Genomic DNA, 20,466 nt, shown 5'->3' on the forward strand with positions numbered 1-20,466 from the left:
AGCTCGGAGGTGTCATAAATCATGAGGGAACCCTAGTCTGGAGTTGGTAAATTTAAAACTGTTGACAACTTCATATGTCATAATGTGATAGTTTAAATATGTTTTAGTGCAGTGATTAATACTGGGGCTTTCTTTTTTTAAAAGGTAAGTTACTATTAAATTGACCAACATTGTGAAAGTTCAAAAGCGTTCAGAGAACATTATCCAGTCCTCGCAACATCGGAACAGGCGTAGGACATTCAACCCCTCGAGCCTGTCCTGCTATTCAATGAGATCATGGCTGATCTGTGACCTACCTCCATGTACCTGCCTTTGGCCCACATCCCTTAGATGTTTGTTAAGCAAAATTCTGTTTCAGATTTAAAATTAACAACTGTTCCAGCTTCGACTGCTCTTTGTGGGGGAGAGTTCCCAACCTCTACCACCCTTTGAGTGAAGAGGTTCTTCCTACCATCTTTCCTGAATGATCTAGCTCTAATTTTTAGACTATGCCTCCTAGTTTTAGAATCTCCAACTAGTGGAAATAGTTTATCTCTATCGACCCTGGGCGTGATTCTCCGAAATGGAGACAGAGTGTTCGAGCCGTTGTGAACGCCGTCGCAATTCACGACGGGGCGCAATGTACACTGGGACTACTGATTCTGGAACCCACAGGGGGCCAGCACGGCGCTGGAGCGGTCCACGCCGCTCCAGCCTCCCTTCCCGGTGCCAAATGGGTGCCGCGCTTGCGCAGTTGGGCCGCGCCAGCCCGCGCATGCGTGGGGGACATCTTCAGCGTCCCGGCCCCAACGCCCCCCCCCCCCCCCCACAGGCCGCCCTCTGTCCCTTCGCGCAGAGTTCCCGCCGGCAGCGACCAGGTGTGGATGGCGCCGGCGGGACTCTGCTTTTTTCCACGCGGCCGCTCGGCCCATCCGGGCCGGCGAATCGCGGCCCTGCCGCGTACAGCGGCCCGCGACTGGCGGCGCGTCAAACCCGCCGCCACAAATGGCGCCAATTCTCCGCACCTCGGAGAATCGCGCTCCGGCGTCAGGACGGCATGGCGCGGTTGCGGCGATTCTCCGGCCCGGCACGGGGCTCGGAGAGTCGCGACCCCCGTCTTTCCCTGTTAATATCTTGAATACTTCGATCAGATCGCCCCTTAGCCATCTAAATTCTAGAGAAAACGGGTCTAATTTGTATAATTTCTCCTCGTAACTCAACCCCTGTAAGTCCAGGTATCATTTTTGTAAACCTACGTTGCACTCCCTCCAAGGCCAAAATATTCTTCCTAAGGTGTGATGCCGAGAACTGATCACAGTGACACTGAGTGGGGTCTAACCATGGTTTTGGACAGCTGCACCCTGTGTCCTTATACTCCAATCCTCTAGATATAAAGGCTCCTCTAGATATAAAGGATAGCATTCGATTAGCCTTTTTGATTATTTTCTGCACTTGATCCTGACTGAACCCCCAAGTCTCTTTGGACATCCACTATATCTAACCTCTTTCTATTTAGAAAAGACTCTGCTCTATCCTTTTTTGGTCCAAAATGGATAAACTCAGACTTTCCTCCTCTGGATTTAACAGTTGCTGATTTTCAGATTTGACTTTCATTTATCACCCAATCTTTTAATTGAATGACAGCTCAAACATCTATTCCACTGTGTTTCTGTTTGAACAGGTGGCTGAGTTCTTTCAAAGACTCCAAAGGTTTTACTGTCTTCAGCTCGGGAGGTTTTGTTTATTATAGCTGTACAATGGAATGGCATTATGAATCCTTGGCTGAGCTCCAAACCCCACTAATGGATTCAGTTCAGCAGGGGTTTTTGACCCAGCTGTCAAGGGGACTGTGGGCTTATTTATTTTGACAGTTTAATAACCACTTAATGGGATTACGATTTTTGAATTGGATTCTGCATGAGTGTTCATTTGTCATGACCGCTTTGGCCACTTAACAGGATAATGGTTTATGAAGTGGTTTTTAATATCATGGAATCATGGTCAGGATAATTCAGATGGCCAGTGGTGATGCCCTTGCCTCTGGATCATTAGCTCCAGGTTCAGGTCAAAAGCCAGAAAGTGTTGGCCTTGGAAGGAGTGTTCGTAACATCGTTCAGCAGGCTGACAATCCGCTCAGGGATCCTTCCACCACTTCCCCAAGAAGAACAAAACTGTGCATGTAAGATATACTAAAATAAAAATGACTTTGCCTCCATTGCTCTCTGAAGTAGAGAATTTCAAAGATTCACCACCCTCTGAATGAAGAAATTCCTTCTCCTCTCAGTCCTAAATGTACCTCTTATTCTGAGATTGTGTCCCCCCCCCCCCCCCCCCCCGGCTCTAGATCCCCCAACCAGGGGAACAACCCTTCCTATTGAGCCCTCTAAGGATTTTACATGTTTGAATGAGATCACCTCTCATTTGTCTAAACTCGAGCGAATATAGTAAATGGAAAGCAAAATACAGGGCATGCTGGAAATCTGAAAGGAAAGCCGCAAATGCTGGAAAAGCCCCAACAGGTCTGGCAGTATTTGTGGAAAGAGAAACGGTGTTTAACGTTTCAAGTCCGTATCACTCTCCTTCAGAGCTTGGCCAAGTCTCCTCGATCTCTCCTCGCCTGACCGAAGGGTCTCTTTCTGTGTTGTGTATGACAATCCCGCTATCCCTGAAATCACTCTGGTGAATCTTCACTGCACTCCCTCTAAGTATACCCTTCCTTAGATAATGGGAGTCCTTCATCCTACACAATGTATTTTCTGGCTGTTCCAGTGTGGCTAACCTTCGAGATCTCCACTTGGACCCAAAACAAGGTTATCAGAGCTGTGGCGATATGCATCACTGTAAATGCACAAGGGGTTAACGTAAATGCACTACAACGAAGTAAACACTAGAGGGAGCACCGGAGATGTCATGACATGCAGACATACAGCTAATGAACACATACAATTGGACACGACCAATAGGCAGTCAAGACACTCAGAGGTGACACTACCACAAGGGGGCAACCCATATAAAAGGACAGGGCACCCATGCTCTGTCTCTTTCCACAAGCGACACTTAGAGAGAAGGACAGGGGCAGATCAGAAGCATCACACCCACCATGTGGCTTAGAGCAGACTGGTTAGTTTGACTGAGTTACTGTAGCAAGATTAGCAGGCGAGTCGAACTCATAGAGAACTGTGCTAATGGTACAATAAATCACATTGAACTTACTTCAAAGTCTGGAGTTGCAGCCTGTCTTATCCCAGAGTACATAACACATTAGGAGCTTTCCCTATAAAGAACCAACTTGTGCTTGGTACCGATGAGTCAACCTATTCCATTCATCGACATTAAAATCCATCTGCCACCATTTATTAGTTCATCTGCTCAGTTGATCTCTCTCAATTATTATTACCACATCACAAAGCTTGGTGTTAAAAATAGACAGTACCTCCGAATATAGAAAACACTACCTCATGGAGCTAAAGAGACGACTAGCATGAATGTATTTAAGGAGAAGTCCGGTAAATACATGAGGGTGGAAGATTGAGAAGGATTTGTTGATGGTGTGCGATGAAAATGGACGGAAGAAGTTGCGTGTGGAACATAAACACTGGCTTTTGGTTGTGGGCTCCGTGTCATTCCATGTAATTGTTCATAGAAACAGAAGTAGGCCAATCAGCCCCTTCTGCCATTTACTTAGATCACGGCAGAGCTGTTTCTCACTTCCATCTAGCTCTCCATCCACCTGACGTGTTATATCTGTTAATGAAATCGGTGTTAAAAGCTGATCTCTTCTCTTACTCCTCCTGAAGGCCCCAAAAGAAGACCACTTCAGTGTCCCTGACGATCGGAGCCCATCACTCAAAGGGGGCAGCAGGTGCCAATGAAGTGCAGCAGGTTCGCTCGACGTTGGTTCAATCCCTCTCCATCCCAGCCCCACAGGTACAGTCAGTAATATAGCAAACAGCAGCCAATGATAACAGTCTTTGCAAGTGTCTGCCTGATGACTAGTGATTGCTGTGAGTTTTCACCAGCCTGCAAAAATATATATATATTACGCACACCCTCTTGGGCACTTGCGAAAGGTCCCAAGTCAATATTTCAAAGAAGAGCTGAGGAGGTCTCCCCAGTGTGCTGACCAACATTCAACCCTCAATCAACATCACAAGAAGAAAGATTCTGTGGTCATTGATCATGCTCATTGCTGTTTATGGAATTGCTGTGTGCAGATTGGCTACACTTCAACCATTGGTTACAATGCACTTTGAGGCTGCCTGAGGTTGCGGATGATACAATGAAAATCCCGCCCATAGTTATGGCTGCATTTATCCATGAGGCAATGGCGCAGTGGTATTGTCACTAGACTAGTAATCCAGAGACCCAGAGTGATGCTCTGGAGACCTGGGTTCAAATCCCACTGGGGCAGATGGTGGAATTTGAATTCAGTAAAAAGAAATGAAATGAAAAATGAAAATCGCTTATTGTCACAAGTAGGCTTCAAATGAAGAGACTGTGAAAAGCCCCTAGTCACCACATTCCGGCGCCTGTTCAGTGAGGCTGGTACGGGAATTGAACCGTACTGCTGGCCTGCCTTGGTCTGCTTTAAAAGCCAGCGATTTAGCCCTGTGCTAAACCAGACCCTGGAATTAATCTGGAATTAAAAGCCTAATGATGACCACAAAACCATTGTTAATTGTCATAAAAAAACATCTGATTCACAAATGTCCTTCAGGGAAGGAAATCTGCCGTCCTTACCCGGTCTGGCAAACAAGTGACTCCAGATCCACAGCAATGTGGTTGACTCTTAAAAATGCCAGGTAGCACGGTGGCGCAGTGCTACCTCACGGTGCCGAGGTCCCAGGTTCGATCCCGGCTCTGGGTCACTATCCGTGTGGGGTTTGCACATCCTTCCTGTATTTGCGTGGGTTTCACCCCCACAACCCAAACATGTGCAGGGTAGGTGGATTGGCCACGCTAAATTGGAAAAAATGAATTGGGTACTCAAATTTTTTTTTTTTTTAAATGCCCTCCGGGATGGGCAATAAATACTAAATGTCTCCCCGCGGAGCCCATATCCAATGAACAAAAAAAAAATCTCAACAGGTGGCTCAAAATGCGATGCAGTCGCCCAAATCCAATATTTGTTTTTAGAACATTACAGCGCAGTAGAGGCCCTTCGGCCCTTCGCCGGCCTGTGAAACCACTCTAAAGCCCATCTACACTATGTTTATGTTTGTCTTCTTCCCTTGAACTTCATCCACTGTCATCGTGTACAGCAAGGTCCTGCAAGCCGCAAATGAGATCCATGACCATCAATCTGAATTTTGATGGGACTGGTTCAGGGAGGGATCTTTTTTCATCCATCTGAACCAGCGTGGGTTCAGGGCAATATCCAAAGGAGGTGGCACTTTTGATAGTACAACACCATCAATGCCACACTTCAGTGTTAGTCTAGACTTGGGAGTCTTTAAAGATATCAATGAATCTGCTTTCACCGCCCTCTCAGGCTGTGAATTCCAGATCAGTGCAACTCACTCCGTCAAAAAAACATTCTCCTAACTTCCTCCCTGGTTACTTTGCAAAGTAGCTCAAATGTTGTGCCCTCTGGTCACTGTCTCCTGTGGCAGTGGAAACAGATCCTGTTATTTATCCTATCAACGCCCCCCCCCCCCCCCACCCCCTCCCCTCCTCCATACATGTTGCTAAATCTTCCCGCGACCTTCTCTACTCTGAGAGAACAACCGCAGCTTCGCCCCAGGTAATCTAAGCCCCTCGCGCCATTCTGGGCGACGCACTTTCAGAAAGATGTGAAGGCCTTTGAGAGCGTTCAGAAAAGATTTACGAGGACATTTCCAGAGACGGGGAACTTCGGTTACGTGGATCGAGAGGGGGAGCTGGGATTATTCTCCATTGGGAGGAGAAGGTTCGGGAGGAGATTTGATCGGGGTGTTCAAAATCACAAGGGGATTGGGCAGGGTCGGGAGAAACTCTTCCCATTGGTGGAAGGATTGAGAACGAGAGGACGCAGATTTAAAGTAGTTGGTAAAAGAAGGAGCGGTGACTTTCGTCACGGAAAAATGTATAGAGGCAGTGATTATTGCTGGCCTCTCCCCTCATCCTTGGAGTACTGAAGAGATAAAATTACAATATAAAGGGCCTCTTCAAATCATGTGTTTCTGTTTTGTCATCAACTACAAAACTAAGGTCAACAAAATTATGAGGGGCATAGACAGAGTGGATAGTCAGAGATTTTTTCCCAGGGTAGAGGGGTCAATTACTCGGGGGCATAGGTTTAAGGTGCGAGGGGCAAGGTTTAGAGGAGGTGTGCGAAGCAATTTTTTTTTTTTTTTTTTTTTTTTTTACACAGGGTAGTGGGTGCCTGGAACCCGCTGCCGGAGGAGGTGGTGGAAGCAGGGACGATAGTGACGTTTAAGGGGCGTCTTGACAAATACGTGAATAGGATGGGAATAGAGGGATACGCACCCCAGAAGGGTCGAAGCTTTTAGTTTAGTTGGGCACAGGCTTGGAGGGTCGAAGGGCCTGTTTGCGTGCTGTAGCTTTCTTTGTTCTTTGTTCTAACTAGGATTACTGACATTAGACTCTGTCATAGGTTAAACCATAGGCTGAAAATGAGGGGCCCAGTGATGTCATAGCCTTTGTCTGTCAAGCATTACATGCAAAAGAAATTCCGACAGATGTTGGGGTTGCTACAGATTCCTGGTCGGGAAAGATGCAGTTTGTAACCCCCTGGCCCCTTTGCCACAGAACCTGTTCAGTTGGGTGACCTTTAAGTGAGCTGCTTTGCCGTGTAACATGACTATCTGTATACGACCCATCATTAAGTTGTTTACAGTGAAGCCATGTCTTGCTCTTAAGTGGCTTGCATCCTAACATGTAGTTAGCAAACTGAGGGAGTACCACTGCCTAACCAGACATTATTCTTGCTTCCAGGTTTATATGTAAATAATGATCGCAAGTGGCTGCTATCAGAACGTTGAGAGTTATTTCTAGTCGAGTCGTTCAACAGCCTGAAATTGGCAAACGCTAAGTTTTAATTCCTGTCTGTCTTTCTTTTTTAAATTTAAGATCCAGAGTCCAACTCCTTGCTTTCCGGTCGAGGATGGAGTCTCGCCACCTGTGTTTACAAAGGTCAGCCTTTTGCCATCCATTTCGGTCAGATTAAAGCAAACCCCTGTAAAGTTATCTGATTTTTGTCTCAGTCGTTCAAGGGGAAACCATTTTAAGCCAATGGGGGGTTGTTTTTAACCAGGGTGACACGGGGGTCAGGAAGGAGGGCCCTCGACAGGCCGCTTGCTCAACTGCAGTTAATTGTAGGAGGGTGCAACAAAATGGTGCGGTGAACTCCACACCCACCCATACGTCGCCCTACTTTGGAGCGTTTGATCAGACAGTGTGACCTGATCAAGAGAGTGGGCAAAAATATGGCAGGTGGAGCACAACGTAGGAAGATGCAAACTTGTCCTCCTTGGCAGGAAGAATAAAAACAGCAGTAAATTATTCAAATGGAGAAAGATTTCAGAACTCGGTGGTACAGAGGGACCTGGGTGTCCTGGTACGAGAATCACAAAAGATTTAGAGTTCAGGTACAGCAAGTCATTAGGAAGACAAATGAAATATTGTCGTTCATTGAAAGGGGAATAGAATATGAAAGTCGGGATAGTTTTCCTGCAGCTGGACAGAGTGTTGGTGAGACCACACCTGGAGTACTGTGTGAAGGTTTGGTCTTCGTATTGAGGCAAGGACAAAATTGATTTAGAATTAAAGGTTCATGTGACTGATACCCGGGATGGGTGTTGCTAACTTTTGATTGGTTCAATTGGCTCTGTTTTATAACCTTTGCTCTCGAGTCACCAGGTATCTTTATGATACCGCCATGAGGTTCAAGTTCAAGTAATGATCAGTGACTCAATACACCAATTAGTAAGATTCAAATCAAAGCACATTTATTATACACAGTAATCGCTACTCATGCATAAATTCTACTTCTAAGCTACTTCTACAACTAACAGGCCTATACTTAGCTTCAGACTGGCCCACTTGGTCAGGGGAACAAATGGCCTTTCGTTCGGGTTCTGAGTCTGCGGGATTCAAAGTTGGTACAGACTGGTCGCTAGGAGTGCCTATCTCGTAGCGAGCGCTGACTTAAGACTTACTGGCTCTTGGCGGCAGCTGAACCGGTCACTGTCGAGGGTTGGTTCGCGTTGCTGAGTGACCCGGTCAAGAAGGACGATTTGAACTTGGAGGCTTAACTTTATAGTCCCCAAGGGCTTCCCGCCTTTTTGGGAGGACCCTGTACCTGGTTCCAAGTGATTGGACTTCGTTCCAATTGCTTGGTTCGATTTCTCCAATACTGGAGCGGTTCCCTGATCGATGGGCGGTCTTGAGGTGTCCGTTAACCTCTTTTGTGTTGGCTCCTGCTGGCACCGAGGAGTCTGGCTTGGCTTTGTTTATCCCAAATGTTTCGATTGTTCCCGGGGATCGTTCATTAGTATGTAGATGGCTGCTACATTATTATGCAGCTGGCTGCTTGTATCGATGCTGTCTGGGCTTTTGCAGAGTTTAATACACAGTAAACTTGCACCTGCTAGTTTCTGCCTGTGTTGGCTGAATTTCCCTTCAGCCTTTGCTGTTCTCCATTTTACGTCAGGAGTTGGCCAACCCAGGTGGCTACAGGGGGTAGGGTTATCTTATGAGGAGAGGTTGGACAGACTGGGCCTGCACCCATTGGAGTTTAGAAGATTGAGAGGTGATCTTATTGAGGCATATAAGACCCTGAGAGATTGGACAGACTGGGGTTGTTTACCTTGGAGCAGAGGAGACTGAGGGAGGCCTGAAAGGGTGGTGGAGGCAGAGACCATCATAGTATTTCAATGTGCACTTGGCGAGGAAATGTGGCATGTCAGCTACAACCCTCACCAACTTCTACAGATGCACCATAGAAAGCATTCTTTCTGGTTGGATCACAGCTTGGTATGGAGCCTGCTCTACCCAAGACCGCAGGAAACTACAAAAGGTCGTGAATGTAGCCCAGTCCATCACGCAAAACAGCCTCCCATCCATTGCCTCTGTCTATAATTCCAGCTGCCTCAGAAAGGCACACACCCCGGACCCACCTCCTTCCGTCAGGAAAAAGATACCAAAGTTTGAGGCCATGTACCAACCGACTCAAGAACAGCTTCTTCCCTACTACCATCAGACTTTTGAATGGACCTACCTCGTATTAAGTAGATCTTTTCTCTACACCTTCTATGACTGTAACATTATATTCTGCAGTCTCCTTCCTTCCCTATGTACGGTATGCATTGTTCGTACAGCAGGCAAGAAACAATACTTTTCACTGTATACTAATACATGTGACAATAATAAATCAAATCAAATCAAGGCATACAATGGGCCAAGTGCTGGAAATTGGAAATCGAATAGTTAGGTTGCTGTTTTTGACTGGCCCAGACGCGATGGGCCGAAGGGTCTTTTCTGTGCTGTAGACCTCTATGAGGGGACTTGCAGGGTGGGTTTCTCCCCCCCCCCCCCCCCCCCACCCCTCCTGTGTGAGAGGGGCCAGGGTTGAGGGACGCAGCCTGAAAAATGAGCGTTATCCAATTATGGAGGGAAGTTAATTTCCTCTCAGAGGGTCGTGAGGCTTTGGAGCCCCGTAGAACAGCAAAGGCAGGGCGGTTGGATATTTTAAAGGCAGAGTTCGATGTCACAAGGGTGTCAAAAGTTATCGGGGGTCAGCGGGAATGTGGAGTTGGGGGGGGGGGGGTGTGGGGGGCTGCAATCAGGTCAGCCATGGTCTTGTTGAATGGTGTAGCAGGCTCGCGGGATTGAGCGGCCTACCTCTGCCCCTGACTGCTACGTTCATTTGTATGATCTAATGTAATAGCATCTGAGCAGAAGGAAGGGAAACAAACATTTAAAAATGAAAATAGAGATGATGATAAATTAAACAAAATGAATATCGGGCTGTTTAGCACAGGGCTAAATCGCTGGCTTTGAAAGCAGACCAAGGCAGGCCAGCAGCACGGTTCGATTCCCGTAACATCCTCCCCGAGCAGGCGCCGGAATGTGGCAACTAGGGACTTTTCACAGTAACTTCATTTGAAGACTACTTGTGACAATAAGCGATTTTCGTTTCATTTCAACAACGTGCAAGGAAAAATATCAGGAGAGATCATTCAAAGGATAAGGGTGTCACTGGTATGGCCGACATTTATTGCCCACCCCTAATTTCCCTTGAGAAGAGCGGATACAACCAATTGGTTTGCAAGCCCATTTCAAAGCCACATGCGCACCAGGCTGGGTAAGGATGCCAGATTTCCTTCCCTAAACGGCATTGGCGAACCAGATGAGTGTTTACGACAATTCAGATTTTAGTCGAATTCAAATTTCACCACCTGCCAAGGTGGGATTCGAACCCAGGCCCCCAGAGCATGAATCTGGATTCTCATCCAGCGACAATGCCACTAACCCACTGCCTCCCTGTGTGGGACTAGAACTCAGTTCTCTGGAAAGATGGAAGGAGTGCGAGAAAGGATACTAAAGGTCAAAATAATAATAAATAATCACTTATTGTCACAAGTAGGCTTCAATGAAGTTACTGTGAAAAGCCCCTAGTCGCCACATTCCGGCGCCTGTTCGGGGAGGTCGAAAAGTGCAGTCGCTGGCGTGAAGTAAGATTTAGGCGAAATCAGGCCTTGGGGGGTGATGAGCGCAAGCTAGGTACCAAAGGGGGGAAAGATACTGGATATAATATTGGCATCATCAGTGTCCCAGAGGCTATTTTCAGGGAACACTAAGGTGACTTTAAATTTCTAGCTTCTACAAGAGTTGCAGATGTTTTTTTATAAACACTGGGGCATCTGTTAATGACTGTTCCAACAGGAAGCCAGTCTCTGCAGGTCAATGTTTTGAAGTCACAGGCATTTCGGAAACCTAAGCGAAATCGAGCTGGAGAAGACAGACTACACAAAACCCACATGCTTCTCCTGCAGAATTGGTCTGGTAACACTAACAATGCCACCATTGTTTTCAGGTTGAATTCCACGGTGGGGTGTTAGTTCCTGCCTTGGCACGCTGCCCTGTACCTTTCACTGTCACAATGTGGTTCCTTTCTTTGTTACTTCACTCAGCCCCGCTCTCATTTCATCATCCTGGGACCATCCCACATACTTGGGTCTGAAACGCTTATTTTGCCTGGGCCTTTCCCCAGTTTCTAATCCTGTCAAATTGACTGCCTGTTTCACACACAGATCATTGCCAATTCCCATCAATTCTCCATTATTTTTAGAAGCTTGGATCAGCAATTAATTTTGATTCCCTGCCACAACCACCTCCCCACCCACCCCAACTCCCTCTCTCTCCACTCACCTCTTTAAGTACGGGTCTAGCTCCCTCCAATGAATAGGATATGAAGGGAGATGAAGAGCGTTCCAGTTTTTTAATCCTATTTATTGGAGGGACCTGTTTACTCTGTAACCGCACTGGCCAAAGCAATGGGGAGCAAAGTTGGACATTATCACAACTGTTTCCGGGCAGAATACTGGGGCACAGAGACGATACCCTCTCAATCCCAAACAAGGGGCAGCACGGTAGCATTGTGGATAGCGCAATTGCTTCACAGCTCCAGGGTCCCAGGTTCGATTCCGGCTTGGGTCACTGTCTGTGCGGAGTCTGCACATCCTCCCCGTGTGTGCGTGGGTTTCCTCCGGGCGCTCCGGTTTCCTCCCACAGTCCAAAGATGTGCAGGTTAGGTGGATTGGCCATGATAAATTGCCCTTAGTATCCAAAATTGCCTTGGGTGGGGTTACTGGGTTATGGGGATAGGGTGGAGGTGTTGACCTTGGGTAGGGTGCTCTTTCCAAGAGCCGGTGCAGACTCGATGGGCCAAATAGCCTCCTTCTGCACTGTGAATTCTAGGAATTCTAAGTCAGAAGTGCATCTGCTGCTATTTTGGTTGATAGGTTCTGGAGGTGCCCGTGACATCAAGATGGAAAACCAGATGAATAGCCAATAAAACCAGCATAGCCCCCTGGACTCCTGGCTCGATCCCCATTGGCCCCTCGCTGACCACTACCCCTTCCTTGCATCTGCAATCTCCTCCAGCTCTTTAGCCCTCCGAGATCTCCGCACTCCTCCAAATCCACTCTCTTCTGCAACCTCCATTTTAATCGCCCCACCCCCAGTCAGCTACACGGGCACTAAACTCTGGAAATCCTTCCCGGAATATCGCGCCTTCTCTAGTTTTCTCTGCTGATTTAAGACCACCCTATCGAGCCGACCTCTGTGACTAAGCTTCTGGCTATCCACCTCCTTATGTGGTTTTCTGCCAAATTTTGTTTGTTGCAGCCCCTGTGAGGCACCTTGGGACATTTTGCTACATTCTAGGCGCCATATAAATGCAAGTGAGGATAACTATGTCGGATATTTCACCTGAGTTTTTCAGGCCAGCAGTCCATTCTCGCTTTGCCTAGAATAGTGAAGCCGAAAATGATTTTCCCCATCATGGGTGCAGGAGCAGGGATGTCTTTCCGCAGGGCCTTGGTGAGACCACATCAACATCCTGGGTGTTATCCGTGATCAGAAACTGAACTGGAGTAGCCATATTAATACTGTGGCTACCAGGGCAGGCCAAAGACTCGGAATCTTGCAGAGAGTAATTCGCCTCCTGATTCCCCCAAAGCCTGTCCTCCAACTGCAAAACACAAGTCAGGAGTGTGCTGGAATACTCTCCACTTGCCTGGATGAGTGCAGCTCCAACAACACTCAAGAAGCTCGACACCATCCAGGACAAAGCAGCCCCCTTGATTAGCACCCCTTCCACAAACATTCAAACCCTCCACCACTGACGCACAGTGGCAGCCGTGTGTACCATCTACAAGATGCACTGCAGTAACTCATCAAGGCTCCTTCGACAGCTCCTTCCAAACCCACGACCAATTTCATCTAGAAGGGCAAGAGCAGCAGATACCTAGGGACCCACCACCTGGAGGCTCCCCTCCAAGTCACTCACTACCCTGACTTGGAAATATATCGGCGTCCTTCACTATCACTGGGGCCAAATCCTGGAACTCCCTCCCTAACTGCACAGCGGGAGTACCTACACCTCAGGGTATCTGGGGATTGGCACTATGCTGACCTACCCACCGATGCACACATCCCTGAAGCACTGTCAATATTACGCGAGGCAGGTTGAGGTAATGTCAATTGAAGGCTTTATTAAGCAGAACTTTATCCCCAGCAGCGTGGTTACAGAATGCAGCTGCTGAGGGAAATGGAGGGAAAAGCTGGGTTCTTATACCGGCATTTCTGGGTGGAGTCCAGTAGGTGGCAGATCCTATCAGGACCTGGCATCCCTCCACCAATAGCCTGTGGACACGTGGTGTACCGTATTACCCCTAATACATACCACCACAATCCCGTAAATGGATTTTTTTTTTTTTTTTTTTTAAACACCCGGAGTATTTTGTGCCGTTTTGGTCTCCTTATCGAAAAATATATATACTTGCCATAGAGGGAGGGCAGTGAAAGTTCCTGGGATGGCCGGTTTGTTGTATGAGGAGAAATTAGGTCGCATAGGCCTCTATTCACAGCAATCTAGAATAATGAGAGGGGACATCATTGAAATGGCTAAAACTCTGATAGGTCTGATCAAACTGGAAGCAGCGACCTTATTTCCTCGGGGTGGGGGGTATGGGGGGGTGGGGGGGGGGGCGGGGGGGGGGGGTGGGGGGGTCTAGAACAAGTGGTCATGTTCTCAGGATGTGGGTAAGCCATTTTCATATTTCATATGGAGATGAGAAATTTCTAATAAGTTGTAATAGGAGCAGTAACGTGGACGATAAAGGTAACACCTGTCTCACTTTAGGTCTTACAAGACATCACTGCGTCCGAGGGTCAGGTGGGGGTGCTGGAATGTCGAGTAAAGGGGACCCCTCCAGTTAAAATCCACTGGCTCAGACAAGGAACAGAGATTGAAGACTCTCCAGACTTCCGAATCCTTCAGAAAAGTAATGCGCATCATTAAACGTCTCTCAGCCTGCGGCTTCCACTCTGTTAAGTTGGTTTCCTCAGCAGTATCCTCCCAACGCGGCACAGCAGATCGTGGAATTTTAAACGCAAATCACGGGCTGGATTCTCCAGTCGGTGACGCCAAAATCGCGTTCGGCGAATGGCAGAAGAATCCAAGTTCCCGACAGAAACGAGGGCGGCGCCGCTTTCGCGATGTTCAGCCCCCTCCAAAGCGGCATGTATCAACGGCCTCAGGACTTTGCCTGAGGCCCGCCCCCCCCCCCCCCGATTCTCCTCACCCCCCCCCCTCCCCCCCTGACTGGACGCAGTCCAGCGCCGCCACAGTCAGGAGAGGGTTGATCTGCGGGCAGGGGGGTACTTTTTCGAGGCTGGGAGGACTGTGGGGGGAGGGTGGTCCTGGGCGCATGACCCAGCCGAAGTGGGGGGGCGGGGGGAGGGGGGGGACTATTTTGCAGGCCGGGTCCGCGAGCGGCCTCCGCCACGTAGCACGGCACGGCCGCTGTAGGCCGCCGCCGTATGCATGCGCGGCCACAGATCCGGCAATTCTCCAGGCCGTATCAATAGCTAGAGTCAGGTGCTCTATGCTACCGGCATGCTAGCCCCCAGCAAAATGGGGAATCGGTGGACGTTTTGCACCGGTTTTCCTGGCATAAAACGCCACCGTTCCCACGCCGGCTTGGGGACATAGCCCCAGAATTGGAGAACACAGCCCCGTGTTTCCACGAGCTTTCATGCTCGCTTTTTAAAAAAATCACTGCCCAAAGCTGGCACCACTCGCTTTTCCGATCGCCGCCCCAAATCAAGGGCATCACTGTGGCAAGTTTCTGCCTCGGTTTGCGGGCCACTGGAGAAAACTCTAAAAATGAAACTTTTTTTAGTCACGAGGACACCAGCAGGAACATTTTAAATGCTTCTGAATGTAATTATTTTAAAAATACTAAGAAACCGACTACTGTGTGCCAATAGACCTAACAATGATTCTGCATCTTTTGTCAAAGTCATCTCCAAAGTAGAAATCCTGCACTCGAGTATTGAGCAATTGTCTTTGAGCAAGTATATGAGCTAACCTTGTGATTTTCTGTTCCATGTGACCTGGTCCTGGTTTGTCGCTCAGAGCCTCGATCAGCCTTGGAGCCTGGTAAGATTCTTCAGCAGTGCTAATCCTTAATGGAGCAGAATGCGTGCGCCTTGACGTTGTCTGCCTATTCGTTTCAGGTGGCAAATCGCCTCTCCCAGTTTCTTCTCTCTGATAAATAACTGCCAAAGTTGAGCAAAGTTGGGATGCTTTAGTTGGACGTTTGCGTACATAAAACAAATTTCAAATCGCATTAAACCCGCCAGATTCTGCTCCTGGGTGTTGTTGGAAAGCGTGAATGTGTCATGGACAAAATATGTCTTACTTGTGATTGTCTCCCTCTCGTCAGTGGAATATAATAATAATAATAGCATTTTTTTAAAAAAAATTAAAGAGTACCCAATTAATTTTCTCCAATTAAGGGGTAATTTAGCGCGGCCAATCCACCTACCCTGCACATCTTTGGGTTGTGGGGGTGAAACCCACGCAAACACGGGGAGAATGTGCAAACTCCACACGGACAGTGACCCAGAGCCGGGATTGAACCTGGGACCTCAGTGCCGTGAGGCAACAGGGCTAACCCACTGCACCACCGTGCTGCCCCTAATAATAATAATAATAATACAGCTGGTATCGGTATAACAAATAGGGAGAAGTTGGAGTATGAGAGAAAGCTAGCTAACAATATAAAAACTGATAAAGTCAGTTTCTTCAAGTATTTAGCAGGAAGTGTATGTAAGGCAAGTGCTGATCCTCGAGAAAGTGAGTTTGGGAAATTGTTAATGGAAAACAAGGAGATGAAGGAAACATTACACTGTAGAAGGATTAAAGAATTCCCATTGTTACTTGAAACTCAAGAAGTGAAAGGGAAGGAGGAGTGTAAAACAATCATCGTCACTAGGGAAAAGGCGCTGGGAAAACTATTAGACCTAAAACAGCGACAAGTCCCCAGGACCGGATGGCCTGCATCCTAGGGCCTTAAAATGAATGACTGCAGAGACGGTAAAGATCTTCTAAAGTTCCTTTGATGCTAGAAAAGTGTCAGCGGATTGGAAAATAGAAAATGTAACACTTTTATTCAAGAATCGAGGGACACAGAATGCAGGAAGCCTGTAGGTCAGTAAGCCTAACATCTGTATCGGGAAAGTTCAGAGAATCCATTATTAAGATGGTTTTCGGAGGATACTTGGAAAATCGTAGAGGGAAAGTGCTGGTAAAACTCAATAGGTCTGGCAGCTTATGTGGAAAGAGGAACAGAATTAATGATATGAATCCCAAATGGACTCCTTTTCAGAATGTCAGTGCAGCTGTCCAAGGCCTTGGTGAGACCACATCTGGATTTCTGTGTACAGTTTTGGTCTCCCTATTTGAAAAATAATATTGTTTTAGAAACAGTTCCGCAGGCCACTGGACTCAATCCTAGTTTAAAAGGCTTACCTTGTGAAGAAAGACTGAACTGATTGGGCGTAAACCCATTTTTGTAAGGGCCCCGAAGAATCCAGCACGAGTTTTAAGGATACAAAATAATAACGTTTATTTACTATAACAATATATACATAACAGTAGCAGTAACTTCCCTTGCTACCTTCTCCTTCCTGCTGGTTCCTGGACTGGCCAGCTTATTTATAGTAGGAGTTTCTCCGCCCCCCTCATTGGGGAAGTTCATACTCCCATAGGATTGTGGGATAGTCATTAGTCCCCAGCCAATCGTCAGTAGGCAGGTTATAACACCCATAGAATCAGAGAATTTACAGTGCAGAAGGAGGCCACTTGGCCCATCGAGTCTACACTGGCTCTTGGAAAGAGCACCCTACCCAAGCCCACACCTCCACCCTATCCCCATAACCCAGTAACCCAACACAACACTAAGGGCAATTAGGACACAAAGGGCAATTTAGCGTGGCCAATCCACCTAACCTGCACATCTTTGGACTGTGGGAGGAAACCGGAGCACCCGGAGGAAACCCACGCAGACACGGGGAGAACATGCAGACTCTACACAGGCAGTGACCCAAGCTGGGAGTTGAACCTGGCACCCTGGAGCTGTGAAGCAATTGTGCTAACCACTATGCTACTGAGCTGTTTAGAAAAATTAAAGGTGATCTTATTGAAACGTACAGGGTCGTGAGCGCACTTGAAAGGGTGGATACCAGGAGGAAGTTTCCACTTGTGGATGGGGCTAGAACTGAGGGACACAGTTTGAAACTTAGCGGCCTCCCTTTTGAGGTGGTGATGAGGGGTCTTTTTTCCTCTGAGTGTCGTTAGTCTGGAGAATTCTCCACCCCAGAGATCAGTGAAGGCTGGGTTATTGAATATATTCAAAGCTGAGTTGGACAGTCATTTGATAGACAAAGGTAGTCAATATGAAATTGTTATGGGGGTGGGGTGGGGGGGAAACAGGAAAGTGGAGTTGAGACTGCAGTCAGATAGGCCAAGATCTTATGGAATGGCGAGACAGGCTCGGAGGGCCAAATGATCTACTCTGCTCCTAGGTTTTATGTCTCCATGTTCCAGTGGGTGATGTATTTTCTTTATCCGTTCCTGGAATGTAGGCTTTTCTGGCAAGGCCAGTGTTTGTTTCCTATCCTTAACTGCCCTTGAGAAGTTGTTTTTGAGCCGCCTTCTTGAGCCACTGCAGATCGTGCGGTGTAGATACGCCAACAGCGCTGTTAGGGAGAGGGGTTCAGGTCTTTGACCCAGTGAGGGTGAAGGAACTGTATCGCCGTGACACTTCCAAGTGAGGGTGATGTGCTACTTGGAGGTAAAGTTGCCGGTGATGGCGTTCCCACGTATCCCCTGTCCTCTCGTTTCTTTGTCATACCCGGTGCTGAGGTCAATGCCGGATGGTCCGGACGGTTTTAGGTTTGTTGTCTCTTGCTGCAGTTCAGTGCAATGGAGTGATTTGCTAGGCCATTTCCAAGGGATGTTTTGAGACCACTGGATTGCTGTGGGTCTGGAGGCACGTAAAGGCCATCTGGGTTCTGGCTGACTTAAAAAGGAGAGGAAATCTGAGCAGAAGGAGACCATTTGGCTTCTCCAGCCTGCTTCATCATTCAATAAGATCATGACTCCTACTTTAACCCCACCTTCCCACGATAGCTCATGATTCCAGCAACGTGGGTGTACTCACACCAGTGATTCAAGGAGGAAACTCACCACCGCCTTCTCATCACCGAACCCAAATGCATTCAGAGCCCTCTGAAGAAGAGAATTTCAAAGATTCACACCTCCCTGAGAGAAGACATGCCTCGTCATCCCAGTCCAAAATGGCCACCCCCTTATCCTGAATCTATGACCCTTGATTCTTGCCATTCCAGCCAGAAGAAACATTTTCTCAGAAATTACCCTGCCTCTCCTAAAAATGTCTATCATTGACAGTTCCCCACATTCTCCTGGGCTCCAGAGAACATTCGCCACGCGAGGCTATAAACGCACCGTTTGCCTACGAATGACCTGGCATTCGAAATAATTTATTATTTATGCATCAGGTGATATTCAGGTTTATTTTGTAAAACCCGGTGAGCTCCCTTGTTGAATGCGGCGGTAAAATGTCCAGCGAGCTGGAAGCCCACCTGTGAGCAGAACGTCGTGTCAGAGTTATGAGGAAGTCGTTCAGAAATGCAATTGTCTTGATTCTTTCAGAGGAAGAAATCTGCAGTCTGGTGATCGCTGAAACCTTTGCGGAAGATGCCGGAAGGTTTACTTGCACGGCTACCAATCTCGCAGGCACCATATCGTGCAGTGCCCAGCTTACCCTCTGCCCAGGTAGGCGACGACGTTCGGGATTTGGGGTGAAGGGGCAGAGGGAGAATGCCACACCTTCTTTAATGTAATGGAAATCTGTTCTTGCCGAATCCCAGGATTCGGCCTGGGATTTCTTGTGAATGAAAATTGAGGGGTGGCTCAATTGAGGTGTTTAAAATGATAAAACAGGTGTTCACAAACAGAATCTATTACCTTGGATGAAAGAAACCAGAAGAAGGGTTGGAATCAAGCCATCAATCTAAATAATTTCTACATATCTGTCCAAACGTCTGTCTGCATCTATCTACTGCTGGTTTAGCTCAGTGGGCTCGACAGCTGGTGTGTGATGCAGAACAAGGCCAGCAGCGCGGGTTCAATTCCTGTACCAGCTGAGAATTCTGAATCCTCCCTCTGTGTACTGTGGCGACCAGGGGCTTTTCACAGTAATGTTATTGCACTGTTAATGTAAGCAGACTTGTGGCAATAAAGGTTATTTGTTATTTATTTTTATTTGTTAGATCATGTGTCTATCAGAGAGAATCAGAGAATTTACAGTGCAGAAGGAGGCCGTTCGGCCCATCGAGTCTGCACCGGCCCTTGGAAAGAGCTCCCCACTTAAGCCTCCACCATACCCCATAACCCCTTTTTGGACACTAAGGAAAATTTAGCAAGATATATTGAGCCAAGAGGAATTCAATTCAGCCGACAGACTCTCCTAATGCACCGTCCACCAAAACTGACAGACCCCCTTTCTCGCAGATGCTCCTATTGCCACTGGACTAGTAATCCAGAGACCCAGGGTAATCGTCTGGGGACCTGGGTTTGAATCCCGCCGCGTCAGATGGTGAAATTTGAATTCAATAAAAAGTAACAATAATCCTTATTATTGTCACAAGTAGGCTTACATTACCACTGCAATGAAATTACTGTGAAAATCCCCCAGTCACCACACTCCGGCACCTGTTCGGGTACACAGAGGGAGAATTCAGAATGTCCGCCTCATCTAACAAGCACGTCTTTCGGGACATGTGGGAGGAAACCGGAGCACCCGGAGGAAACCCACGCAGATACTGGGAGAATGTGCAGAGTCTGCATAGACCGTGACCCAAGCCGGGAATCGAACCCGGTCCCTGGAGCTGTGAAGCAGCAGTGCTAACCACTGTGTTACCATGCCGCCCCGGAATTCTGGAAATCGGGAATTCAAAGTCTAATGATGACCATGGGCAGCACGGTAGCACAAGTGGATAGCACTGTGGCTTCACAGCGCCAGGGTCCCAGGTTCGATTCCCTGCTGGGTCACTGTCTGTGCGGAGTCTGCACGTTCTCCCCCTGTCTGCGTGGGTTTCCTCCGGGTGCTCCGGTTTCCTCCCACAGTCCAAAGACGTGCAGGTTAGGTGGATTGGCCATGATAAATTGCCCTCCGTAACCAAAAAAGGTTGAGAGGGGTTACGGGGATAGGGGGAAGTGAGGGCTTAAGTGGGTCGGTGCAGACTCGATGGGCCGAATGGCCTCCTGCACTGTCTGTTCTATGAAACCGTTGTTGATTGATGTAAACACCCATCTGGTTGACTAATGCCCTTCAGGGAATGAAATCTGCTGTCCTTACCTGGTCTGGCCGACACGTGACTCCAGAT

The 20,466-nt window shown here is 47.8% G+C and overlaps 1 protein-coding gene across 5 annotated transcripts in view; it reads left to right on the plus strand.

The window, feature by feature from the left end:
* Positions 1-20,466, plus strand: part of palld (palladin, cytoskeletal associated protein) — a 614,708-nt gene that overhangs the window by 311,200 nt on the left and 283,042 nt on the right. For all 5 annotated transcript variants that reach the window (XM_072515728.1, XM_072515727.1, XM_072515731.1 and 2 more), the window contains 5 exons: positions 3,777-3,906; positions 7,051-7,113; positions 13,850-13,991; positions 15,128-15,151; positions 18,731-18,853. In XM_072515728.1, the coding sequence (XP_072371829.1) occupies positions 3,777-3,906; positions 7,051-7,113; positions 13,850-13,991; positions 15,128-15,151; positions 18,731-18,853 (482 nt within the window). The remainder of the gene's footprint in view (positions 1-3,776; positions 3,907-7,050; positions 7,114-13,849; positions 13,992-15,127; positions 15,152-18,730; positions 18,854-20,466) is intronic.

The sequence above is a fragment of the Scyliorhinus torazame genome, chromosome 9 (genome assembly GCF_047496885.1).
Source record: "Scyliorhinus torazame isolate Kashiwa2021f chromosome 9, sScyTor2.1, whole genome shotgun sequence".
NCBI lineage: Eukaryota > Metazoa > Chordata > Chondrichthyes > Carcharhiniformes > Scyliorhinidae > Scyliorhinus > Scyliorhinus torazame.